Source organism: Hyaena hyaena, unplaced genomic scaffold (assembly GCF_003009895.1).
Source record: "Hyaena hyaena isolate Hyena2069 unplaced genomic scaffold, ASM300989v1 scaffold_4, whole genome shotgun sequence".
In the NCBI taxonomy this organism is placed as follows: Eukaryota; Metazoa; Chordata; class Mammalia; order Carnivora; family Hyaenidae; genus Hyaena; species Hyaena hyaena.
In genome coordinates this window covers 2,071,046-2,098,428 of record NW_024080636.1, presented here as the reverse complement: position 1 = coordinate 2,098,428, position 27,383 = coordinate 2,071,046, and the positions used below count along the sequence as shown (strand labels likewise).

At 52.0% G+C, this 27,383-nt stretch overlaps 1 protein-coding gene across 4 annotated transcripts; it reads right to left on the bottom strand.

Annotated features, from left to right (window-relative positions):
- Nucleotides 1-467: 467 nt before the first annotated feature.
- On the bottom strand, nt 468-25,781 carry TEF (TEF transcription factor, PAR bZIP family member). 4 transcript variants are annotated; one of them, XM_039236777.1, is made up of 4 exons: nt 25,533-25,781; nt 10,651-10,968; nt 5,316-5,536; nt 468-4,118 (listed from the first exon to the last, which is right to left on the bottom strand). In XM_039236777.1, exons 1-4 carry the CDS (start codon nt 25,633-25,635, stop codon nt 3,903-3,905), a joined length of 858 nt encoding a protein of 285 aa, XP_039092708.1. In that variant the 5' UTR covers nt 25,636-25,781; the 3' UTR covers nt 468-3,902. The 4 variants fall into 4 exon arrangements, with proteins under 4 accessions (XP_039092708.1, XP_039092681.1, XP_039092699.1 ...); XM_039236750.1 differs by lacking the exon at nt 25,533-25,781 and adding an exon at nt 15,639-15,795 and having other exon boundaries at nt 10,651-10,983; XM_039236768.1 differs by lacking the exon at nt 25,533-25,781 and adding an exon at nt 15,639-15,795.
- Between the last annotated feature and the right edge of the window lie 1,602 nt (nt 25,782-27,383).

Genomic DNA, 27,383 nt, shown 5'->3' with positions numbered 1-27,383 from the left:
AACTGAGGCACCCAGATGCCCCTCTAAACTTACATCTTATTTGTGACAGTCTCATGGCCACAGACAAAATATTTGGCAAGAGGAGAAATGGAAAGCCCCCAGAATCCCACCACCAGGACCCAACTCTCAATCTTTATGCTCTTTCTTTTTTACAGAGCTGCTGACCAGTGCTCGCCAAGCACTCCTCCTGAGCAGTTCCCTGTCCTTCTAGTATGTGTGTGGCACTTTTACATGTTCAAAGTCCTTCTTATTTGGTATTTGTTGTTCCTCAATAAACTGTGAGGGAAGCAGGCAGAATTACTCCCATCTGACAGATGAGGAAACTGAGGCACAGAGTGGTTGGGTGACCTGGCCGAGAGTACCCAGCTGGTGACACAGGGGTGCCTGGATGTCCCTCAGGTTCCGAGGCCGAAATACACCCAGAGGAAACATGGGAAGACGGGAGGAGAGAAGAGACAGCCCCACAATTCTCATCTCAAAATATTTAATTTTGTTTGGAAAAGGATACATTCCCGGCTTCCCTCCCTGCCACATCACTCCGGCCCACCAGCACTGACGCATTCGCACGCACACACTCACATAAGGCCAATGGGCTACAGTCTGCTTCTGCCCTCTCCAGCTGGGAAGAAGGGGTTTTCTCCTTGCCTCCTTCCCCCACCAAAGGTAAAGGGTCAAGGGGCCCGCTGGAATGCCAGCTCCCAGGGGAGGGCGCAGAGCCCCACATACTCTGTCACATGCACTTAGAAAAATAAAACCAAGTGGTGTTCTGGCATTCCCAACACCATGAGATAGCAATATCCACCTGGAAGTCATCTTTGCCATTTTCTAGAAAAATTTATTGCACTTAATTAACAGATGTCAAAGGAGCTCTGGGGTGGGGCTCTGCCACAAAAACCAGGGGTTCTCGGCCCTTTGTGTCACCTGGAGTAGAGCCCCCAGGGTCCTGGATGGAGAGCTGCCCAGCACAAAGGGGCTCTCCCCTGCGGATTCCCCTGCCACCCCGCCTCAGGCTAGAGGACTCTATGAGCTGCCTGCCCAGGGCTACAGAAGCCCCTTCACAGGGCAAGGCTTACCCAGAGTCCAGGGTCACTGCCAAGTGCCCTCCTCAACTTCAGGACCGGGACAGGCAAACCTCTTCCTTTGGCCAAGGGTAAGAGTTACCCAGGTCCTCCACAAGGTGCTAGCCATCATGAAAGCTCTCTCTCTAAATATATATACATATATATATATATATATTTCTATATCTAGATATACAATTATATGTATATTCTTTCAACATTCTAGCTCATTCATGATTTGTCTGTTCTGAGGTTGCAGTGAGGCTGCCATGAAGCTGAAGACGGGAGTTCAGGAAGGCATGCGCTTTCCAAGCTATCACAAGCCCATGGAAAGCTGCTTATACTGGCTTCCCTAGCCTCCAGTGCTTCTTAGAAGATGGCAAAGGTCTGAGCACAGGAGCCTCACTCTTTGGCTGTCAGCCCCAGGAGAGGGTCCAGGGGGGAGTCCAGGAGACTCTCAACTCCTGACGGATACTGAGCAGGCAGCAGGCCTCTCCTGCTCCAAGCACCCGATTTTTAGGCCTGGGAAGGAGACATGCTTTACCTGAGCTCTCCTCTTCCTCAAAATGTCAACCTCCATGGACCCCTCCTTGTCCCTGACAGGCTCCCGACTCAAAGGAGCTCTTCTAAAAGAGGCCAGCAGCCACACTCTTTCCAAGTAAGCACTTTGGGAAGGAACCAGACACCCACTGCCTGGCGGGGAAGAAAGGGAGGGCACTGAACAGGCAGAAGGTGAGACAAAGAGGAGAGACACCAGGCCATCGTTCCACCCGCTGGGGTCCGAACATGGACACCATACAGAGACTCAATGTCCATCCTTAAAAAACAAAAACAAAAACAAAACAAGAGCCATATACTTTCTGGCCAAAGAAAACGAAGAGCTTTAAGCTGGAGGCTCTTCTACCAATTACAAAGTGAGAACTGCCCTCTTGGTGGGTAGCCAGGCCAGAGAGAGAGTGCCCGGGTGGGCAAGCTGCCCGGGGCAGGACACGGACATGCCGGATGCAACGGCCCTGTTGTGGTTACAATACAGTGAAAGTGAACACGGTTTTTATAGAACCACAAAGTAAAAATCAAGAGGGAGGGGGCGGCCTCCCTTGGCCTCAGGGACCCTTGTCAAGTACCCTGGAAGGGCAGGTATGCAGGTCCCCAGAGGGCCGTGGCATTCTCCTGGGGTGTGGTCCATGGCCAGTGCATGGTTTCCCCCGGTCTTAACATCTGTTGTGAAAAGTCTTTCAGGGTCAGGGCCTGGACTTGGAGCCACCACTTTAAATAAAGCCAGTGGTAAGCACGACAAAGTGTGCCTGTCACCTCTGACCGCTCTTTACCACAGGCTGCCCGCCCTGAGCAAATAAATACACCCATCTCCAGGTACCCCTGCTGACCACAGTGAGCAGAGGGTTCCACAGCTTCCCTCAATCAGTCTTCCAGGTACAGAAAAAGGACGACTTGAGTCCGCTGACACGAAGGGAAGGAGCAGCTGTGAGGTAGGAGAGCCACAGCTGCGAGGACCCCTCCCCTCCACACCACAGCCAGGCTTGTGCGGGCGGTCCATGTCTCCTGCGATGCAGACAGAAGAGACCCTAGCCCAACTGACCGGCCCAAGAGCCTGCTATTTCGTGTACGGGCTGGGCTTGTGCCCTGGTGATCCCTGACCAGGTCCTGCCGGCTGACACTCCAGGCAGCTCGCACGGAGGAGGGATCCTGAAGCAAGAACTGGGAAGCCCTCTTCTGTTTTTAGGGAAAGTGGACTCTGGCCTGGCCCATACTGGAGAGCAGAGCAAGAAAAAACAGGAACTTCTTGAGAAACATGCCCCAGCTCTCCACCCACAGTGTAAGGGGCTGTGGAGGCTGGTTTTCTAAACACCATGCGGAAGGTGCATCCTGGCTCCAGGAAGTTAAGCTTCCCAGGCAAGGGGGGGGGTTTTCCTTTTAAATCCAAGATCTGAGCATGGTCACTGGGTGAAAAGAAACAGCAGGCTCAGAGGCCCCATGTAGTGGGACAAAGAAGTTTCAGGTGGCCTCCACGAGTGACCTGGAGAAGAGGAGATGAGAAGGCCCCCCTCTGCACTGTGGTCAAGACTCGAAGACCAGCCGCCCTGGGAGTCCCTCCTCCAAAGCAGATGGAAAGTGGAGAGAGACCTTCACCAGGGCCTCCTCTCTGGCTTCCGGGCCTCAGAGCCACAGGAGAAAAGGGGTGTGGGAGCTAAGAACAGCTGGCTGCACTTGTGCTGCAGGCCCCAGACCCACACCCCATCCCAGGCTGTGCAGAGACCCTGCTCCTGAGGCCTGGCACCCATGTGGACACAACGGAGGAGCTGCTGTGTCTTTCTACCTCTGAGGGGGATGGGAACAGATGCTTCTCTGAACGACTCTCTGGGGAGGGTGAGGTGGACGACAGACACACCCCATCTGGAAATGCGCTCTGCTACCTGAGAAGACATCGGGTGACAAGGGTACGACTCATTCTGTGGAGACAGGCTCGATGGCCCAGGCTGGAGACTGAGGGAGAGTTAGGAAGCCTGGGCTCCCTGTGAAAGGAGATCTGTACCCCAGAGGTCCCCTTCCAATTCAACTGGGACATCCAAGAATAGAAACTAAGGCTGATTCACCCGTCTACACAGATTCTCTCGCATCCCCACTGGTGAGGAGGCTGGCCCCCCAGAGAAGTCGCCACGTGCGCTGGCCGTGTGATAATGAAGCTTGAACGTGAACGCTCCTGGAGCAGGTGTGCCACCATTCGACCATGACGAGTCATAAGTCTCCAAGCTTATGTGTGGGGTTTCAGGGAGCCCCAGGCAGAGGTCTGAGGTGCAGGCAGCGCTGCCCAAGCAGGGGCACGGGTTACAAGGGCCCGTACTTGGTCTCATACTTGGATACGATGGTCTTGCACTTGCCCACTTCCTTGCGCAGCTCAGCCACCTCCGTCCGCAGTGCCGTGTTCTCCTTCTCCAGGAAGGCTGCCCGGATGGTGATCTGGTTCTCCTTTAGGCGCCGTGCATCCCGGGATCGTTTGGCCGCTACATTGTTCTTCTTGCGTCTTGTCCAGTACTTTTCATCCTGTGGGGAAGTGTTCTCTGTGGGTCTCTCCTCTCTCCCCAGAGGGGCATCCCAACCTCTCCCCTCCTGCTAGCACCCCACACCCCATGTTCCTCATAAAACTCATCTGGCGCAGCCAGATGAAAGCTTGGACCCCAGAGAAGAAGCTGCGTGTGTCAAGGACACCAAGGGGCCCTAACCTTTCCCCAGGAAGGTGGAATAAGAAACAAAGTCCTTGGGTAGGATAGATGGTGGAGGGAAGGGGGTTCACTAGTAGCCTCCTCTGTGCTACTTCAACATAAGGCACTGTCTATATCCTTGCCTCATGCATTTTGGTTGTGGCTAAGGGCCTGCACCCTGGGTCTGGTCTCCAGAGTTTAAATCTTGGCTCTGCTTCTTATTAGTGGTGAAACCATTTGAGTTCCTTAACCTCTCAATGTCTCATGTCCTTCATCTTTACAATGGGGGATAATGACAGTAACTACCTCACTGAGTTGTCTGAGGATTAAATGAATTAACATGTACAAGGTGCTTATAATGGGTCCCTGGCTTATAGTAAGGTCCACACAAATGTTTACCATTTTCATTGTCATTGTTATTAAAGCCTCAGAAACCTCCTGAGAGGCAGGTATGGTTATTCCCATTTTACAGATGAGGACACTGAGACCCAGTTAGGTTTAGGTGGCAAAGTAGACTTTGAACCCAGGTCTGCCTGATTCCAAACCTTGGATAAAATACGTTTCTTTGAGCTTTTCGTAAGAAAGGATGGAAAGATTACAAAATCCTTCCCTCCCTCCCCCTCTCTGAGTTCCTACAAAAGCCATCAGCTTAAAAGCTGCTTGCTCCTCCCTGGGGATGGCAACATACAACCATCTTTTGTCCTTCAAAGCAAGGGCCTGTTCAACCCCAGTTCCTGTGGCCTAGTGAGTTCTTGCCTGAAGGCTGGACTAAAGCCAGGGAAGTAAGGAACATCAACACAGTGGCGGCCGGTAAGAAAAGACAGAAGCTACAAGGAGTCGTGCTGGGGCCAAATGCTACCTGACTCCCTTTCCTTCTACCAACTGCTGTAGGATATGGCTCTATGCTCTGAACTCACACCTTTCGAAATAGTGTCCTCGAGGACAGGGGGTTCTCCACATAAAGTCAAATGGGAGGAAACATAGCCCCTCGGCTCTTGAACCAACACTGTGCCTTCATTTACAACAGATATCAGGTTACCTTCTGTTCATCGGGGACAAAGACTTTCTTGGCCTTTTTGATCATGGGCTGGGGCTTCAGGTCCTCCTCTGCAAACTTGTGCTTCCGAGGGTTGAAGAGTTCCCCACCGGGGACACTGGAGAGGACCAGGTCAGCTGGATCAGGATTGAAGTTTACATCCACCTCCACACAGTTGGGGTCAATGGGACTGGGTGTCTCCCTCTCCTTTTCCACGGAGGATTCTGAAAGACACAGAGGCAGGGGTTCCCAAAGCAGCCCAGTGGACAGACTCACTCACATCATACACAGAGCCAGACACCTGCTTCAATCTCAAGGTTGCACCAGGCACTTCCGCTTGGAGTGAAGAAAAACCACATCAGCATCAACCCCCAAGCCAGACTGGCATAAGTGATTCAATTCAACAACACAAATATGGAAAGAATTCTTTCCTTTAGGAACAAAATGCTCAAAAGGAAACAGAGGTTCTCAAAAAAGACAGGATTTTCCGATTGTTTTTTCCCCCAGAAATGTTAAGCAAAACATTAAATCATTATACCCCCTTAACTTCCTGTGGTTTCAAGTTCTCAAATAATGAGAAACAGCTGAATTTCTCTGTGAACTATTATGGGCTAAGGACACAGACTGAACAATGAAATGGCTTCCATTTTTGAGTCCCTTGAGACCTATCAGTCACTGTGCTCATTTAGTCTTAGGACAACTCTGAAAGGGAGACAGGTGTTAACCTTATCTTACAGATGAAGAAACTGAGGCTCAGAGAAACAACCTGGTTTTCCTAGGGTCACACAGAGAGCAGGTGACCCAATTACAATTTGGGTCCAGGTCTGGCTGACTCTGAATCCTTGTTCTCTGCCCTTTCTGGCTACCACTTTAGAGTGGACATTGGATTAAAGGCACTTTCAGAATTCAAAGGTTGTGTGTTATTAGATATAAGTTATATGTATATATATATATATATAAAACTATACCTTTGGCCTGGTCACTCAATGCTGATAGGAGTACACAAAATATTCAGTCAATAGATATTTGTTAAATATTTACCATATGCCAGGTACCGTCCTCGCAAAGACAAAGCAGTGAACAAAACAAGTAAAAATCCTTGCCTTCGTGGAATGTTATGCTAGCGGGGGAAGGCTGACATTACACAAGATAAATTAAAAATATCTATAAAAGTGTTGGATGCCATGTGGCTATTTGGGAGAAGAACATTTCAGAAAGAATGAACATCAAGTGTACCAGGATGTGCACAGGCAAGCACTGGTATGTTCAAGAAACAGAAAGGAAGCAAATGTGGCTGAAGCGAGAGGGTAAGAGGAAAGACTAACATGACACGTCCAGAACATAAAATATAGGGCTTTTAATCCCAATATAGTAATAGTTTTCAACAGGGGTGATTCTGTCCACGTAAAGGAAGGAGGGGGGGTGTTTGTTCTACTGACATCCAGTGGGTAGAAGCCAAGGATGCTGCTAAACATCTATAATGCACAGGACAGTCCTTCCTCCTCTCCCAACAACAAAAATTATCTGGTCCAAATGTCAATAGTGCCAGTGATTCTGACTTTTACCCTGAGATGGGAGAAGCCACTGGAGGGTTCTGAGCAGAGGTGTGACATGATAGGTTTTCACCAAATCGTGTACGTAACCTCATTGGGTCCTTTTGGAGGGGGTTAATTACAAAGAGGGCTGAACATTAGGAGGGTGAAATGACCAGGGACCAATGTCCCCGGGAATAGTGCAGCTGCCAAATTCTACACCTGCAAAATGAAGAGCCAAGGTGCCAAAGACTAACAACTAGGACTCCCACTCCCTGCTGGGAGGAGAAGACATGGCTACCGCAGCTGGGTACGGTATTTGGAAGTATCTACAAGAGCTGAATGTATACTTGTCTGAGGACCCAGCCGTACCCCCCAGGTAAACGCTCCCAAGAGATGCACAGATGTATTTACCAAAAGACATGCACATAAATGTTCACGGCAGTGCTGTGCATAACCTAAAACTAGAATACCTCCAATGTCCATCAGCCTCAGAACGGATAAGCTATGGTGTGACCATACAACAGAATATCATCCAAGCAATGAAAATGAACAAACTGCCAGAGGCACGATTCTCACAAATCTGAGAAAAGAAGTGAGACAGAGCATACATATGTCTTTTAACAGAAGGAACTGAGAAATTAGAAGAGGAAATGCTACTTTCATTTCTACCATGTGTACAATTCTTCAATATCAATCTTACTTTACCTGTATTGCGGTTTTCTTCTGCCACGGAAGTATTCCCCAAGTATGTTTTGTAAATATATTTTGTTAGTGTACAGAGATCCTGGGGGCACCTGGGTGACTTAGTCGAGCAAGCAACAGACTCTTGATTTTAGCTCAGGTCATGATCTCACAGTCTGTGAGTTTGAATCCCATGATGGGCGCCGTGATGACAGCATGTAGCCTATTTGAGAACCTCTCTCTCAAAAAATAATAAACTTTAAAAAATTCTGGGGTGCTTGGGTGGCTCAGTCAGTAAAGCATCCGACTCCTAATTTCGACTTAGGTCATGATCTCACATTTGGTGAGTTTGAGCCCTGCTCTGGGCTCTGTGCTGACAGTGCAGAGTCTGCCTGGGTTTCTCTTTCTCCCTCTGTCTTCCTCTCCCCTGCTCATGCTCTCTCTCTCTCTCAAAATAAAGAAAACTTAAAAAAAGAAAAGATTCTGATGCCCACATAATTTTTATGTGTATTATCGAGCTACCTCTAGGCACCTAATAAGTACCAAAACATAAATGTAACTGACTTATAATAGGTAAAAACAAACATAATATATAATATACATACATACACAATTAATGTATAATACCATGTATAATACACAATTCCATGCATCTTTGGTGATGGAAACAGGGACAGTGATTACCTCTGGATAGTAATGACTGAATGGGGTCACGAGACATTTCCTGGACACCACCAGTACTCTATAACCCGATCTGTGTGGTGATTACACGGGTGGGTTAACTTTGTGAAGACTCACCGAACTGTGATATAGGCACGTCTGTACACCATATTTCGCTAAGAAGGATAACTTAAAAACAAAGGCAAATGCCATGCTACCTAGGTTGCCTACAGTATAAAATGTGGGCTTATTTCCATATCTGCTCCCTCCCCACCCATGGATCCAGACTTCCAGGACAACCTGAGGAGCACAAAAACAAGCTGCCTTTAGGCAAGAATTCAGCTGGAATCGGCTAAAGCTTCTAGGTCTAATTTTACAGGAGAAAAGCAAGGAGCAGAGGAACACATTAAATGGTGCTGCAGGGATACAGTCAGAGAAATCTAGCATGTGCAAAACTCTATGGGACCAATGACTGAGTTTCTTCAACAAATAAACTGCAAAGAAAAAAAGGAGAGGGACCCCTGTAGATTATAGAAAATTTAAGAGATATAACTACATGAATGTGTGGGTCTTATTTGGATCCTGATTCAAACAAACTGCAAAATAGTGACATTTAAGAGACAACTTTTTGGAAATCTGAATGCTGATAGATCTGTGGTCAATTTCATATGGAAAATTGGTATTTTTTGTTATGTTTTTTTCCCCCTTGAGAGAGGGACAGCATGAACAGGGGAGGGTCAGAGAAAGAGGGAGATACAGAATCTGAAACAGGCTCCAGGCTCTGAGCTAGCTATCAGCACAGAGCCCAACGTAGGGCTCGAACCCATGAACCGTGAGATCATGACCTGAGCCGAAGTTGGACGCTCAACCAACCGAGCCACTCAGGCACCCCTGTTATGTTTTTTAAAAGAACCTTTACATTTTACATACATATTGAGATATTTACAGATGAAATAATACAGTATCTAGGCTTTGACTTTAAATCATCAGGTAAAGGTCGCCTGGGTGGCTAAGTCAGTTAAGCATCCGACTTCAGCTCAGGTTATGATCTTACGGTTTGTGAGTTCAGGCCTCGCGTCAAGCTCTGTGCTGACAGCGCGGAGCCTGGAGCCTGCTTCAGATTCTGTGTCTCCCTCTCTTTCTGTTCCTCCCCTGTTCATGCTGTCTCTATCTCTCATAAATAAATGAACTTAAAAACAATTAAATCATCAGGTGAGAGAATGGAAGCGGTTATAGAAAACAAGATTGGGGCGCCTGGGTGGCTCAGCTGGTTAAGCATCCGACTTCAGCTCAGGTAATGATCTCATGGTTTGTGTGTTCAAGCCCCACATCAGGTTCTGTGCTGGTGGCTCAGAGCCTGGAGCCTACTTCGGATTCTGTGACTCCCTGTCTCTCTCTCTGCCCCTCACCAGCTCATGCTCTGTCTCTCTCAAAAAATAAATAAACAGTAAAAAATTTAAATAAAAAAGATTGATTATGAGTTAAGAATTATGAAAGCTAAATGACGGTTACATGGAAGTTCATTACAGGGGTCTCTTTTGTATTTGTAAATAAGTAAAATAAATAAATAAATAAATCTGGAGCATGAGACTTCCTTGGGTGTGGGTCCCCTGGATTCCGGCTGGCTCCTGGGCTCTTTCCTGGGAGCCATTGGTCTGTGTGCCTTTGTAGGGCTCCGTGAGACAGATGTCTCTTGTCAGACAGAGACCAAGTCTCTTGTCAAGGGCTCACGTCCAAGCATCATGAAACCCAACCAACCAACCCCACCCACCCATCCCCAGAGGTAAAACAGAAAAAGGACAAAACGATGAAGGAAGAGTCCTGAAGATGACTTTTGTCCTGGCAGCAGGAATACCTTCCTTACGCCAGTGCCTAAGCAGTACATGGCTATGGGATCAGGCATTCTGGCTTGAAGTGTTTGCTTCCACTACCTACCAGCTGTGTGACCTTGGGCAAGTTAGTTAATTCCTTGGCTTCTTTAACAGGCTTTAGAGTATCAATCTCATAAGGTTCTTGTGAGGATCATGTGTTAATGCCTGGTACAGAGTCAATGGTAAATAAACGTTAGTTGCTGTTGCTGTTGCTGTTACTACTATTACGTCTGCCATTACTACTGCCTGAGCTTCCCAATAAGCCGTGGCAAAGTGCACGCGCAGAGGCAAAGAGCAGTGCTGCGGAAATGCAGAATGGGGTTTCTGTCTTGCACAGCCTCAGCCTGGGAGGGCTCACGCCACTGCCCTAACCATCTGCAGCACACCAACCAACAGAGAGGCAGCAACTGCGCGGAGGGGCTGCTATTTTTATCCCCAGCCTCGGGGGACTGTGCTGAAGGGTGGGGAGCAGAGGATTTCTCCACACTGCAAGCCCCCCAGGACGTCCTCTGAGAGAAAGGCCTCACTAGGTGCGTGGACTCGAGCAGCCTCCGTGGGAACTGGGCTTCGCGGGGCGGGCCAGGCACCAACCTGTGCTGGACGCGGTTTCAGAGGGCTGAAAGACAGCAGCGGAGGAGGATGGCGGCGATGCGGTGGAAGAGCTGGCTGACTCCTTCCCGTCTAGCTCGGCCACAGGCAGCAGCAGGTTCTGGGCCAGGTGGGTGGGGCTGGCAGGGATGCCGTTCTCCAGCAGGAACTCATCCAGGTCCATGTACTCCAGGTGGAAAGACTCGCCATCGTACGGGATGGTCTTGTCCCAGATGGGCGGCATGAGGGAGGCTGAGACGGCCATGGTGCTGGCTGCTGCAGCCTCGTCTTCCTCCAGCTTCTCCTTCCCTTTTTCTTTATCTGCAGACACAGAATCTGTGATGAGACACCACACAAGAGGGTAACTCCATCCCAGGAGGCGAGCAGTGGGCCTCCCGGCACTGACTCCTCTCTCTCAGAGGCCTCATCTATTCCGTCGATGTCAAGAGCCCACCCTGCCTTCCATTATAACCTGGTGTTTGACCCAGGCCCACTGCTCTCCTTTAGACACGGTAGCATGACCTCACCCGTGTTTGGGCGTCCCAAGATGTTCACAAATTCTGGGGCCTGATGTGGTCCCAGGATCAATTCAGAATAGGCTGTGGGATTGGCATCTGCAGGAGACAGGCTTCAGGGGGGGAATGGAGTTCCTGATATCTCAGTAATATTTTAGGAAAGGATATTTTAGGATTCTTCAGGCCAAGAACTTTTGTGTTCTCCTGTCCTGTCCCCTCCAGCTATGCTTCTCCACAGCAACCGAGAATAAGGCGGAACCCCAGCTCTGCCACCCACTTGCTATGATGTGTGATTTCAGCCATGTTCCTGAACCTCTCCCAGCCAGAGTGGACTCCACTGTAACTAAGGATAAAGCAGACACTTCGGTGAAGACTTAAAGTAACTTTTTTTGGGAAGACTTTTATTTTTAAGTAATCTCTCCACCCAATACAGGGTTTGAACTTACAACCCCAAGATCAATGCTCCATCAACTGACACAGCCAGGCGCCCCTAGAGATAACATCTCAAAGTGTCCTGTAGGGTTCCTGGCACAGAGCAGGCATCTGCTATTATTGTGAGCTCACTGAGGGCAGGGACTATGTCTGATTCATTTCTAGATCTCAAGGGCCTCTACAGGAGCAAGCTGAAGGAAAATGTGAATACTGAATGAAAAATGCTGGGTTTGCAAACTGATTCCCTTCAGGTTTACTGGATAGAGAGGGATTGGAGCTGTCTTTTCAGGACCTTTTTCAGAGCAACCATTTCAAGAGAACTCTATCCCTGAATAAGCAAAGATTGAAGGCAGGTTTTCTGGGAAGAAGGAGAGGGGTGGAGCAGAAGAAGAAAAACTTGTTCCAGTTCAAAACAAAGCTAATCAATTAGGGGAGACCGGATCCAACCTAATTGTCTCAGCCCAAAACTTATGCATATAGATATCCAAGAAAGGGCAAATTGAGAAGAAAAAAAAAAAAAAAGATGAAAGAAATGTGACAAGGTTAGAAGGAAATCAAAGTGACAAGGAATCTAATCAGGGAAGTACGAGATAAAATCATGACAAGTTCATAATGGGCTTTCAAATTGAGGGAGACAACTTTGAACTCTGGATTCTGAAGTGAAAAGGAGAAATCAAATATGATTATGTTGAAAATAAACCAGTCATGCACGGACTCCTAGACCACAGTCAGCCAAAAAGCTGCCTGTTGGTCCAATAAAAATAGACACACCCGGTGTGTTAAAAAGGTGGAGGTTTCAACAAACAGAATTTGGTCATGGCTTCTAACCTGAACTATTACAACTGCCTTCTGTACCAAGCTTTGGTTTAAAACCAAATGGGAAGTAAGAAAGTCAAGCTTTGGTGGGCTGGGTGGGCCAGATGGCCTCTCTATTCTTCTCCTCTAAAATCCTGACTCTACATTCTGTTCAGAAATAACTGTGACCAGTGCTGGGTGGGATCATGGGGATCAATGGAGGTAGGAAAAGGAAAGAGGTAGAAAAACAGCCATACTGAAATACAAGGAACAATAAATTCCAGGTTTTACCTGGCCTAAGCAATTAAGAATATATTTTTGAATTATTATTCTTTTTTAAAAAATATTTTATTTTTTTAAAATGTTTTATTTCCGAGAGAGAGAGAGAGAGAGAGAGAGAGAGAGAGAGAGAGAGCGTGAGCAGCGGAGGGTCACAGAGAGAGGGAGGCACAGAATCTGAAACAGTCTTCAGTCTCTGAGCTGGCTGTCAGCACAGAGCCCGATGCGGGGCTCGAACCCACAAACCGTGAGATCATGACTTGAGCCGAAGTCGGACGCCTAACCGACTGAGCCACCCAGGCACCCCTCAATTTTTAGTCTTTAAAAAAATTTTTTTGACATTTATTTATTATTGAGAGACAGAGCATGAGCATGGGAAGGGCAGAGAGAGGAGGAGACACAGAATCCCAAGCAGGCTCCAGGCTCTGAGCTGTCAGCACAGAGACCAACGCGGAGCTCTAACCCACAAAACGAGAGACCATGGCCCAAGCTGAAGTCGGAAGCTTAACCAACTGAGCCACCCAGGCATCCACAATTTTATTTTTTTAATTTATTTTTAAAATTTATTGTTAAGGAAGCTCTATGTCCACTGTGGAGCTTGAACTCAAGATCCCACTATCAACAGTTACGTGTTCCACTGACTGAGCCAGCTGGACAACCCAAGAATATTTTTAATCAGTGTTTTTATAAGATGGACTTTTAATTATAAGAGATGATAAAGAACTAGGCCCATCACTCAGGTCACAGCGATTGACATCACTAGTTGCCAGTGATAAAGTAAGAGTTCTAAGGCCTAGCTAGGTGATCTTGAGGAAGCATCCTCAGTTTTGAGCCTCAGCTTTCCTCATCTGGGAAGTGGGGATAATACCTTAAAGAACGCTATGCAAGATTAAATAGGATTATGTCAAAGTGCTTTGTAAGCACTATGCAAATGTAAGGCAGAATTATTGTTTATGGATGACTGTTACTTGGTAATCTTGAAGAAGATCTGAGAGATGTGTACCCTGTCCCAGCAGCCTGTCTCCTCCTCACACCTGGAACAAAGCATTGCCTTCAAAACAAAGAAAAGGGTCTGTGCCTATGAGGTTCCAAAGCAGGAGGGGAGAGCCTGGCCTTACCTGATGTGCCGAATCTATTTATAACCCAACAGTGACAGCCACAGAGATGGGAGCCTCAGAACACACCCAGGAAAACAAGAGAAATGGCATTTTTAAGAAGAAAATGAACTTTTCAAGACAGGTCATTCACAGATGTCTTATATTCTTTCCCAAATCCATGAACTACACAGATGGTTCTTAGAAATGCAAAGATCTTAGGGCGCCTGGGTGGCTCAGTCAGTTGAGGGCCCGACTTCGGCTCAGGTCATGATCTCACGGTTTGTGGGTTCGAGCCCCGCGTCAGGCTCTGTGCTGACAGCTAGCTAAGAGCCTGGAGCCTGTTTCAGATTCTGTGTCTCCCTCCCTCTCTGACCCTCCCCTGCCCCTGCTGTCTCTTTCTCTCTCTCAAAAATAAAAACATTTAAAAAAAAGAAATGCATAGATCTCAAACTGAAAGCAGACCTCAGTGAACTTAAAACCTCACAATAGGTGGCACTCCTCCTGTGCCCTGAACCTCATGTTCTCACGCTCCAAAACAGGGCCAAACCTGCTTTCCACACAGGCCCCAGGGACCTTTGTGGCCTAGGAAACAAGCAGCAGCCCAGCCCTGCTACAGTGGCCCCCAAGTCTAGACTTGGCCCCAACCAACCAGGCGAAGGGCCACAGTGGCCTCATTCTGACCCTGTCCCTCTACCAGCCTCGCCCTATTCTCCCTCTGGGAAGGCGCCTCGCATCCCCTCTCCTGACACCCCTCCCCCACCTCAGCAGCAGAAAATCTCCCGCGTGTACCCAGTGGCTGGGGATATGCACACGCAGGGATGAAGTAAGGTCCTGCTCCCAGGATCGGAAGTCCCTACACAGACAATCGTCGCTTCTCAAACTTTAGTGGACTTTGGAATCACAGAGATAGGGTGCTCCTTCAAATGCAGATTCCTGTCCCAGCAGACACAGATTCGGGCGAAGGGTGGGGCCCAGGACCCGGCATTTTAAATTAGCATCCCAAGTGATTCTGGTACAGACTTCCCCAGGGAAGGCGCCCCGGAGCGTCCTTTAAGTGGCGGCTACGACCCCCGCATCAGCCTTCTCAGTAACCCTTCCACGTCGCGCGCCAAGGCGGCCCGAATGAACCTCCACACCGCGACCCCCGCCCCGCCCTCTCCCTCCTGCCCCTGCCCCGCCAACCTCCATCTGACCTAGCCTCTCTCGACTCACCCCGACCTCCCGTTCCCAACCCCCTTGCCTCGCCCTCCAGGCCCCTCCGCAGGACGACTAGGACCTGACCTCCGACCTCCCGGTCCCGCCCTCACAGGGCCCCGCCCCTGCGGAAACCCCGCCCCCAGGCGCGCGCGGACCCCCTCCCCTCACCGAGGCGCGCCTCCCGCGGGGGGTTCTCCATCAGCTTCTTCAGGACCAGCGGGAAGGAACCCGGCAGGCCCCTTTCCCCAGCGGTGCGCCCCGGTCCCGGGCCGGGCCCCGCCTGCGGCTCCACAGGCGGCTTCTTGCCACCGCCCGCGTCCGACATCGTGCCCCGCGCTCTGCTCGCGCGCCTCGCCTCCCCCGCCCGCCCCCCGAGATGGGCCGGAGCCGTGCGACCCGCCGCAGCTGCCGACACGGGCAGCTACTGCGCAGGCGCCCAGCAGCACCCCCACCTCCCTCCATCCCTACCCCGCCTGCAGACAGGCTCTTGGATATTAATTATTCATGAGGCCTGGCCAGCTTCCCCGGATCGCAGCTTTGGATTGGTCCACCCTCTGAGGAGGGCAGGCGCAGCCTTCCGGGCCGTGATTGGTTAAGCCTCCGGGGTAAGCGAGGCACGTGTGGGGCCAGGTGAGGAGTAACGCCGGAGGCCCCGCCCCGTCCGCCCCTGTGTCACCTGATTGGCGCCTGCTGGAGTCGGTGTCACGGGCCCTCTTCCGCCGCAGCCCCTTACCCTCTACCAGTGGTTTCACCATCGCCTCCCTCTTCATAACCCCCGCCTTCCTCCCAGACCACCGTAATCGTTCCCCCTTCACTCTCATCGCTATCTCGCCACCTTCCCGACGCGCCACTGAAGAGAGGCCGGGCTGGGAGTGGCCAGGCCGGCCAGGGGGAACCTATCAAATCGCCCGCTCGGGCCACGCGGCCGTCCCCCCGCGGGTCACGTGGAGCCGCAGCCCTAGTCTAGTAGGGGGGGAGGGGAAAGAGGAGGAAGACGCCGAGCAGCCAATGGAGGGCGGAGGCGGGGTCCGGGGCGTTGCACGAGGCGCAGCACGTGCGGGGCTGCGGCCCGGAGGGGAGGGGCGGGCCTTTTTGTTCCGGGGACTCTGCCCAGGGTCGTGGGACGGGAACCCTAAACCAGCGCACACCCCTCCTCCCCCGCGACCCAGAGGTTTGCTGAGGGCAGGGCCGCAGACGGCGACCTGCCCTGCCCGTAGTGTTGGCCGGAGCTGGCTTGGCCGCTGCTGAGGGGGGTGTCAGGTTCCCCGCTGATCCGGGTTTCTGGTGCGGGTGTGGCGGCCAGATAAACCCTAGCGTGGAGGGAGCGTTCTTGAGGCCCACGGGTGGAGAGCAAGGGCCGGCCCTGAGCCGGGCCCGGGTACACGCTTCCGCCCTCCCACTTACTAGCTCATGACCTTGGGAAAGTCCAGTGGCTTCGCTCGAGCCTGTTTCCCCATCCATACAATTAAGGGGTTGGGCTAATCTGTAAAATCTTAAAACAGCTCTGAAATTCGATTCCTCTCCAGAACCTTTCCTTCCTTTTCCTAGGGAAAAGCGAAGCAAAACAATATTCTCTTACACGGGGAACCGATTACGCGCTTTGTGTGAGAACCTCCTTTTCCCTTAAAACACGCATACTCCCCAGGAATTCCTCCGGAAACATGTAAAAATGTAGAATGTGAGCGGGTCCACCAATGTGGAGACGGTAGAGAAAGCTGCTCCTAAACAGCGCCCGGGAACTTGGTATCTCGTTAGAGCATAAATGCTGCTCTGCTTTGCACCCAAACAGTGCTACACCCTCCCTGTCTAAACTCCCAGAGGGCCGGGTGGGGGTGGGGATGGGGGTGCTTTGGCCTGTTGATCCCGTTTCTCACCAGTGAGCCTGCGCCTTCCAGCAGTCAGGCAGGGGAATGGTGGAGTGCGGTCCTTGGGGCAAGGGGTAGGTGCAAACCCTCAACTGGCTGAAAGCTGTCGAGCTGATGCAATCACACTTGTGCTGGGAGTTGAGGAGGAAAAAAGTTGGGCCCCTGGGCAGGCCTGGAAAGCCGGAGGGTTGAAGGGACCCTGGGGGGCGGCTGGGACAGGGTGATGGAATCTGACTCCAATTCAAGTTCTTACTGCCATGCTCTTTAGACTTCGGTCACTTTGTGGCTCATACCTCCAGCCAATTGCTTCACCTCTCCAGGCCTCCCTTCCTAGTGTATCAAATGGAGATAGGACAGGATCTACGTTGTGGGGTTTCCGTAAGCCAATGCATTGCACAACTGTAAACCTGCAACAATGGTAGTTTTCGTAATTTTACTAAAACCCTTGGGTACAAATCCACTGCTTGATGTATGCCCATGTGATTCTCTGTTTAGTAGAAATACTAAATTGTGCACAGGAAATCTGTTGTGTTGCAGACTTGTTAGTGCAGAATTCTGTGTGTGGCTAACAAAGATATCTTTAGAGGAGCACCCAGCTGGCTCAGTTGGAGGAGCATGGGACTCTTAATCTCAGGGTTGTAAGCTAGAGCGCCAGGTTGGGTATATAGATTACTTACAAATAAAATCTTTAAAAATAAAGATCTCTTTAGGAGAAACTGACCTAGAGGTTTTTAGAAACACATTTCAAAGGGTAGCCCAAGGAAATCGACATGAATCTTTTCTGTTTTCTTTTTTTAAATGGCCAGTTTGAGGGGCGCCTGGGTGGCTCAGTCAGTTAAGCATCCGACTTTCTCTTAGGTCATGATCTCGCGGTTCGTGGGTTCGAGCCCCGTGTCGGGCTCTGTGCTGACTGCCAGCTCAGAGCCTGGAGCCTTTTTCAGAGTCTGTATCTCCCTCTCTCTCTGACCCTCCCCTGCTCACGCTGTCTCTCTCTCTCTCTCTCTCTCCTAGAAATAAATAAAAAAATTAAAAAATAAAAAAATAAATGGCCAGTTTGGGGCGCTTGGGTGACGCAGTCGGTTAAGCAGCCGACTTCGGCTCAGGTCATGATCTCACGATTTGTGAGTTTGAGCCCCGCGTTAGGCTTTCTGCTGTCAACACAGAACCCACTTCGGATCCTGTCTCCCTTTCTTCTCTGCCCTTCCCCTGCTTGCGCGCTCTCTTTCTCAAAAATAAATAAACATTTTTAAAAAATGTCTAGTTTGACCATGGACAGACTTGCTGCATTAGAGTTAAATGTATATTTTCATGGCTAATATGACATCACTGAAGGGGAAAATTTTTTTTTTGAATTTGCGATCATTTAACAGTGGAAAGTTTTAACATTTGTTTATAACGAGGGTGGGGTGTAGTAAGGAGTAAAGATCTAGATATCTTTGTAAGCTACAGTTATCCAGAGGGCATAATGCCAACTCCACTTACCACCCAGCCTGGAGCGACTAACCTAACAGGCCAGCGACACTGGTGAGGAGCGAGACAAGCAGGCTAGGGCTTTCCAACTCAGTTTTGATTTCATTCTCTTTTCGTGTCCTGACACTCCCTAGAAAGGGTTTTTTTCTCTCCTGGATCACCGCAGGCTAAATGGTGTGTCACAAACACTCTGGGAACATTACAAACATGTTCTCTCTCGTGCTTGCTTGTAAACGAGGAGGTTAGCTACATTGTGGACTGGCAGCATTCAACAGCACCTCCCTGGAGGTGGGGCGGGAGCTATTCCATTCGGGCTTCCCTTCTCCAGCTGACCTGGAGCCCCCTCTGTCTAACCCCCGTCTCCCATCCTAATCAGTAAAGTGAGAACAACAGCGTGGCCTCACCCCTTCTCATAGAGGAGGAATAGGTGTGTAATTAGCTGATTTCCATAGTGTCTGGCAGCCCTACGAAGAAAAAAATCTCCACAAAAAGAACAAGCCACTACGTGGTTAAGACTTTAAAGGTATGAAGTGGTACCTCAGTGCTCTTCAGTGACAGGGTTTCAATTCAGTGACTCCTCGAGGGAAGTGTGGTCCAGGGGGCAGTAGTGAATTTGTGGGCTTGGGGGCGGGCATGGTTGGGTCTCCCGTCAGCCTGCTGACTAGCCACCTGGCCTTGGGCAAGCGACTTCTGCCTACATCTCAGTTGGTTTCCCCTTGGAAACAGATGGGTTTGCTTACCTTGGAGAGCGGTTATGAGGATAATGTGGGAGAAGCACGCTCAAGTGCTCACCTGCACAGTGTATGACATGGAGTGGGGGGCTCCACCCTTCCCCTTCACTCAGGCGGTGTTGGATCAGGAGCAGGATCATTTTGGGAGGTTGGGTTTTAGAGACACGGATGTGAAATGACCATGTTGCGTAGCTAGACTGCCTTTAAATTCTTAGTGTTCCAGAAACCTGCTAACCAACCCCAGCTAACTTCACAGAGCATATACAGAACAAATGCCTTTCATCAAGCGATTGTGTAGGCTTGGAGTAGTATTATTTACACTTGAAGTTCAGAGGAGCTAAAACTCCAGCAAGAGAGCCTTTGGCCGGATACCCCACAGTGATCTATTGGCCGTAGCAGATGGTAGTCAGCGTCTGGTAGGTCAGCATCACTTCGTCTTCTGACCAACTAAGAAATGTGACATGAGCCTGGTGTGGGTCAGAGCAGGACAATGAGAAGGCTTCCATGGAGCTCTTGCAAAGCCCAGCTATCTGTGTGCTTTGCCAATACCCATTGCGGGGGGGGGGGGGGGGGGGGGGGGGGGGGGCGGAGGGTGCACAAAACTTGGTTCAGGGTAGTAACTCAATAACTATTTGTTGGCTGGCATTGTTGGCTAAGTCTTTCAGAGAGCCAAATATACATTTGGAATGTTATTAACATTAAGTAACAGCCATTGTGTTGCTTCACAGTGGAACCTGGAGTAGCAAACAGGAGCCCATGCTCACGGTAAGTCCCCCAGCGCAAGCCTGGCCAACAACCCACATACCTGTGGCTGCATAGTTCTGGGCTGTGGTGTGTACCTTTGTCTCAGTGTGTTCTAGGGGAGAAGTGGTGGGTGGGGGCGCTTTTCTAATTCTTGCCCGTCTCTTCAGTACGGGTTTCATGTTTGGCTTGCGTCTTGTCCACTCCCTGAGCTTGGATTACAGAGGGAGAGCTGCCCTGAGAGTGCCATTTCCAGACCAGCCATCACCTCTGGCCTGTGCCACGTCTCAGCAGCTGACACCGCCTGACAACTGCGGTGTCTCCAGTGAAAGCTGTGTTGAGGCACACAGGGGTAGGGTGTGGGCTCTACAGCCAGACCATCTGGGTCTGATTCCTACTTTGACTACTTCCTAACTGTGTGACCTTAGGCAAATTACTTAACCTCTCTGGGCCGAATGTCAAAAGGAGACAATGCAGGCATGCTGCAGAGAACAGGCACAGGCTCTTGGCACAGAGCAAGTGCACCATGGAAGTTAGCTCAGCACAATTGCCTTTTGGGTTGTTCTGGGAATACCTCATTCCTCTGCACCTGCCACTTCCCCAAGAATAGTGGGGGCGGGGCGGCGAGCTTCACTCTTCTTTATGATCTTCAAGGCCCTGCAGGCTGCCTCTTGCGGGTCTCTCCAACCCAACCTCTTCCTTCTCTCCCCCTTGCTCACCTTCTGCCGCCAAAGTGGCCTTAATTTAACTCCTCAAACACGTGTCCTTCCTCCCCGAGGAAAGGGCCTTTGCAGGTGCTGTTCCCTCAGCCTGAAAGTTCTTGGTGTTGCTCACTCTTCCTCACTCTCCAGGCCTCAGCTCCAATGTCACCCCCTCGGAGAGGCTGACCCTCACCCTCCTTCCTGCTGATTGTCTCCTCTCCCCACTGGAATGCAAACGCAGGGGGAGGGGCAGCGTCTGCCTCATTTCACCCCTGTGCCACAGGCTCAAGCCTAGCGAAGCCTCAGTAAGCAGTGGGACATCTGATTGGATGATTGAAGAGAGCCTGGGGAATCCCGTGGGAGGGGAGGAGCCTGGGAGCAGGCAGAGCTGGGTTGGAACTCCAGACAGGCACTCGGCCTTCCCTTCCCTGAGCTTTCCCCGCTGTGGAATGGATAATCGTGCCCCCCTTGCAAAGCCACCTCACACGTGGTGACGTGAAAGCTCACACTCAGGAGACAGCGGCTCTTAGAACCAGGATTCGTTCCTTTGGCAGCCTAGCCTTGGGCCAGGCTCATAAGATGCAGAGCCACCTGGAAGGGGCCACCTGGACATGACCTGTCAGTTTCTGGCACCGGCTGAGAACGAGTGTGTCACACTTCTCCGCCTGGGGACAGTGGGGAACGACAAATAGAAAAGAAGGCTCTGGGTCCCTGCAGTGGGAGGGAAGCGGAGGGGCTGCCCCACACGCTGGCCCGGAGGGTAGCTGATCCCTCTGAGTGCATTTCCTGGTCATTTAAAAGTGGCAAGTGAAGGCTGAAGGAGGTAACGTGGCCAGTATGGAGAGCAGCTCCCCTCCTTTTCCCTGAAAGCAAACTTCACGAGTCCCCGGTTTTGCCCTGGTTCCGCCAGGCTGGGAGTGGAGGCAACCATACGGACTTATATGATGCCAAACTCAGCACAGCCCGGGCTGCACTGAGCCTACCTGTCGGGCCGCTTAACCCAGTCCTCCCAAGGGAGGACACGCAGGCCCTTCCTGTGCGCGCCTGCCTTTGGCCTCGCAAGTCCCCCTAGGGATGCGATCCATCCTATTGTTCAGCCCTTTCTCTGGCCTGCACAGCTGGCACCATTAGGTGCAGACAATGGCATGGTGCCCCGGAGCCTCAGCTCGCGTTTCCAAGGAGACAACCCCGCGTGTGCTCCCATGAACTTGCAACATCCAACTCCTTCAAGGAGAATGTCCATGGGAAGGAGGGTGGCGGAAAGAAGGGAATGAGGGTCAGATTACAAACGTGATAGTGGAAGGAGCACCATACCAGGCTTGGCTGCTCTTTGTCTTTCACAGAGAAACCACTGTGGCACTTCACAGTTTGCAAAGGCTTTCACGTGGGACACCTCCTCTAATCCTGGCAACATACCTGGGAAGCAGGTGTTCTTTTTTACCCTTTAACAGACTTGGGGGGTGAGGTGGGGGCAGGTCCAGGATCCCCTGCTGGGTGGCCCACAAGTAATTGTAGTCAAGGGGCGCCTGGGTGGCTCAGTCAGTTAAGTGTCCAACTTCGGCTCAGGTCATGATCTCGCGGTTCATGAGTTGAAGCCCTGCATCAGGCTCTGTTGCTGACAGCTCAGAGCCTGGAGCCTACTTCAGATTCTGTGTCTCCTCTCTCTCTGCCCGTCCCCTACTCACCCTTTCTCTCTCTCTCTCTCTCTCAAAAATAAACATTAAAAAAAAAATTGTAGTCAAAAGTTCCCTGAGGTAGGTGCCCTGTCTGCCAGCTCAAAGTGAGGGACTTGTTCAAAATCAGGGTGCGTTTTCATGCTACTTATCTCCCTGAAAAGGAGGCCTGAGTGACCAAAGCTGACAGAAAAATAGAGAGCAAGCCTCTGAGCATAGCTGAGGCCCCGTGCGCTGAGGGAAGGTTAGGGTGTAAAGATCTAACAGTGTGGCTGAGGGAAGCAGGGTCTTTCCAGAAGCTGGAGAAGAAAGTGAGAGAGGGAATGTGCAGCCTGGAGCAGAACTGCCTCTTGGAAGGGGGTCCCCAGGAGAAAGAGTAAGAGTGGAACTGGGGAGTTGTGGCTGAGGTTCCTAAGGATTATTCCTTAGGAATCGGGGCCCTGAGACAGAGAAGAAACTGAGTCAGGGGTTGGGGTACAGACACACTCTTTTGCTGGGCGTGGATTTGTCTGCCCTCAGCAAAGTCGGTCACGCAGGCGGCCAGAGTGAGGGGCCACTATAACCTGAAGCCAAGGGAAGCTCAAGCCTGGTCAGCTATGCTGGAGAAAGTCCGCTTGACCCGGGACAGGAAAGAGGCGGAGGTCTGCGCAGGCTGGGGTGGGAGGCCCAGGGGCAGAAGAGGGAGAGGGGCGCCCTGAGGTTGGGTGTTAGGGGGCGTCTTTGAACTAGAACATGGCTGCAGGGAGAGCAGGGTCTCGTGAAAGCACACCTGGGGTTTTTCACACCGCGCACAGCTTGCCTCTAAAATTCCCTCACGCTGGACCCAAGATACGCTCTGCATGTGACCTAAATGTGTGCCGAAGCAGCCACTGGGCTAGAGAAAGGGGGGAGTTTGTAAATAGGCCTCAGTCCCCCACGGGGAGACCACCCTTTTCACACCCAAGCAAAGGGTGAGCAATCGGGAGGACCAGCTGCCTTCTGGGGGCAACTAGCCAACCCTACTCTTTTCCTCCCACTGAGGGCAGATGCCAGAGTCAGGGGGCACGAGGGGAGAGAACTTAATAAGCACTCGCTGCGTGACTGCTGCAGAGTCTCAGTCTGTGTGGCATGTGTATTCTCTTCACCAAGGAATATTGGTTTTCAGGTAGATAACATTCATTTTTATCAAAGACGTGGAGAGGGACACCCGGCTGGCTCAGTTGGTGGAGCGTGAGACTCTTGATCTCAGGGATGGGCGTTGGAGCCCCACATCGGGAGTAAGAGATTACTTAAAAATAAAATCTTAAGGGGCGCCCGGGTGGCTTAGTCGGTTAAGCGTCCGACTTTCGCTTAGGTCATGATCTCGCGGTTCGTGGGTTCGAGCCCCGCGTCTGGCTCTGTGCTGACTGCCAGCTCAGAGCCTGGAACCTGTTTCAGTCTGTGACTCCCTCTCTCTCTGACCCTCCCCTGCTCACGCGGTCTCTCTCTCTCTCCTAGAAATAAATAAAACACTAAAAAAAAAATCTTAAAAAAAAAATGTGGAGAGTCTGGGAGCTTTGGAAAGCGGTGATGGTGGGCTGGGGGCGGTAACGAGTGAGATCTTTATGGGGTGCACTAATCCCTTTGGCTCTTTAGCCTTCACTTTCAATGAGCTCTTATCTACCCGTTGGCATCTGTCAGTCCCATGGGGCCTCATGCTTCTGACCCTCAGTGAGATGCCACATGAAGTGATAGGAGGTGGCGTGAGACTCTGGTCCATGACTCTTGGACCAACCTAGCCATACCAGCCAAACTGATCTTCAGCCAGAACTCTCCAGTTCTTGGAAAAGCTCGGCTTGTAAACTTGGGCAAGCCCCCTCAGTGCCAGCCCCCGACTTTGCCTGTCCGCAGTAAGCAATGGGGACTTTCCGGCGGTAGCTGTAGGGACCAGATGGGAGCCAGCAGCCAGCAGCTGCTGCCACATTTCAAAAGCCTTGTCATCCTGGTCCTGAGTTGCCCCGAGAGCCCTTCCCTGCTCAGCTGACAGCTGTCCGTGCCGAGCTGCTGGTCGCCCAGGTGCTCCCTGCACGTGCACTGGGCTCTCCGGGGACACCCCTACCTTCCTTGGGTGCCCGGACCTACTTCTAGCTTTTGGAAGGACTTCTGGCTCCCTCCACCCACACGGCCCTTCAGAGATGGTAAGGAAAAGTCAGCTGCGGCTTATCGCCCAGGCTAAGTTGAGGGTTTCCAGGGAAGATGGGCTTCTCCTGGTTAACGGCTAAGGGACTCCTTCTTTGATACCCACCTCTGGGGGTGGCCCCGACTGCCCCAGCGTTCAAAACGACAGGGGGTGGTTTGAGGGGCCTGGGCCCAGAGCTCTGTGAGAGAGCCCACAGGGACCCTGCCCTGAGCTCTGGGGGCCACCTTCCCCCACTCCGCCTTGGGCAGTGTCTCCTCACTCCTCGATGGGGTGAGAAAGAAGGCAGGGGGCTGTGGTGTCTGTCCTCAGGCTCCAGAGCTGGGAATGGCTAAGAGCCCTTTGCAAGGAAGTCCTGGGGGACAGTCAGGACTCTGGTGTCAGCACGGCAGGATGAGGGGGAGCCTGTGAAAGCTCCCCTGGGGCCCCTAAGTCAGACACCAGCAGCAGAGGACTGCTGGGCTCCTTTAAAGGCACACGTGCATTTTGAACACTGAGGACCTGGGTGTGAGTCCCTGACACCTTAGAAGATACCGGGGAGACATGTATCAGGAGGGAGCACTCCGAGCACGCTGGCCCCCAAATCTCGCCGTGGGCCTCAGTGTCTCAGGCAGAACTCAGGAGACACCTGGAGCTGGCTGCTGGCGCGGCCCCTCGGTCCACGCCCTCTCTGCTGGCTCCCTGGCCCCGTGTTTGCCTGTGTATCCTAGGAACCGGGGCTGCGAGCCTGTGGTCCTGTTACATAACAGCTTCCATCCCATCCAGAGGTTCAGCCCTCCAGCGAGCGGGAGCCGAAGCAGGCGAACGGAGGGAAGCCTCTTCCCCAGACTCGGGGGACTGCCCACATCTGCTGTCTCGGCCAGGCCAGCCCGCTGCCCTCCCAGCGTGCGGAGGGAAGGAGCCCGGCGTTCAGCGCGTTCTCTCGGCAGGGCGCTCCGGTCCTGCTCTCGTCCCACGTGAGCGCAGCACCTGTCTGTCCGTGGCCACACGCTGGCCGCGGCTTCCCCTGCCTGCAGGCCTCGGGGGCAGCCCCTGAGTTGCAGTGGCGCTCCCCGCACTGTGTCCCTCTCTGCACCCAGCCCTCCGCCTGCCGCGGAGGGGGGGGCCAAGGGCAGACCCCTACCGGGGACCCTCCCTCGCCTGGAGATGCCTGTCCTGCCACCGATGCCTGTGACTGCCCCCACCCCTCGGGCACTCGGGCAGCCAGCCAACGCAGGGCCACCTCTGTTCCTACCTGTCCTCTTCTCTGGCCAAGGCAGAGAGTGCTCCAGCAGGGACTTGAGGACCTCAGGCATGTCCATGGCAGGGGCAACTCCAATCCGGTCACAGCTCGACATGGCCCGGCAGGAGGTGCTTGCTCCGAGAGTTCAGAAGCAGCTAGAGAGGCAGGAGCTGGCCCGGGAGCCCCAGGCTTGGGAGGCAGGCGGGGCAGGAGCCCGAGGCAGCCAATGGGCAGTAGGGGCCCCGGCCCACCCGTCCACCCCCAGCTCGGCCACCCGCCAGCTCCGGCTGCAGCCAGGTCTTCCCTTCCCGCTGCCTGGCAGGGCGGGCCTGGCTCAGCGCCAGCCGCAGCACGTGGAGCCACCGCGCCAATCCTCTGACAGAGAGCCCGGCCTGTTATCTAACTTTGCAAAGGGAAGTTCTCCCCCAGGCTGGGAGCCATAACCAGGGCCTGCCAGGTGAGGACAGGGAGACGGCTCCGCGCCCACAGCAAGCGTGCACTGCACATTCAGGCACACTTGGCCGAGAGGCCCCAGTGGTCAAGTGTGGCAGAGGGCGGGGCCGGCCACGGAGATCAGTTTGGGCTGGGACCTGAGACTCGGGCATCACAGGCAGCGCAGGACAGAGGACATACAAGCAGAGGAGGGGGCATCACACATTCACCTGCAAGCTGCAAAGCCCGGGTTTGTTGGCATGTTCTGAGGCCGAATCTATAGGCATGCTATGCACACGTGTCCTAGAAGGCACACAGGTTTGTGTGTGGTGTGTGCAATTGCAGCTTTATGCCATCTGCAGAGCCTGAAGCCTGCTCTCCTAAAAGGAGTGAGAATATCTGCAGCCTGGGGCTCCTTTGGTCTTCTGGGGAGGGTAACAGAGGCAGGTGCCCAGCAGACAGGCCCTGGGAGGGCAGGCAGACAGGGTGCCATCGAAAGGGAGCAAGTTCGGGGCAACTGGGTGGCTCAGTCGATTAAGCATCTGACTTCGGCTCAGGTCACGATCTCACGGTTCATGGGTTCGAGCCCCGCGTCAGGCTCTGTGCTGACAGCCAGCTCAGAGCCTGGAGCCTGTTTCAGACTCTGTGTCTCCCTCTCTCTCTGACCCTCCCCTGTTCACGCTCTCGTTCTCTCTCTCTCTCTCAGAAATAAATAAAACATAAAAAAAAAAAAAGGGAGCAAGTTCTGCAAACGTGGTAGAGGCTGGGCTTGGGTGATGTCTGCTGCCCAGCCATCCTGGGGACTTTGGTGGCAACTGGCTGTTTGTTGTAGGCCCCTCTCTGGCCCTCTCACCAAGATATTGGCCTCTCTGGTCCCCAGGTCACTTGAATGTGTGGTCAAAGCCAAGGTTCTCTATGTCTCCCTCCACTGAAGACCGACCGGCCGGCTGGGGATGGGGGTGGGGGGATCCGGCCACACACCGATGTGGGATTTTGAACACAGCCCTACTGAGTTTCAGTTCCAAAACTGCTCAGTGTTGTGACCTTTGAAGTCCCTCTCAGCTCTGGTTCTATGTCTCTGACCTCTAAGGAGGATGCAATAAGCATTTGGTTCCCTGTACTGTACATGATTTCTATGCAGTTCTTCGCTGCTTTCCAAAACTCTGTTTTGTACAGATGCAAAAATACTCCAGGAGCCTCCCTGGCCTCTCCCCCTCCCAACAGCCCTCAGCTGGTCCTCTAATTACCCTCCCTTCCTCCCTAATAGCCTTCCCCAAACTATGCTCTTTTCCCAAATTAATTAAAAGTTAATTTCAAGTTTTGAATACAAAGAACATTATATGGCCCAGAGCTTAACGCTTGTGATAAAGATATAATTTAGAAATACAATTTCAGGGGTGCCTGGGTGGCTCAATTGGTTGAGTGCCTGGC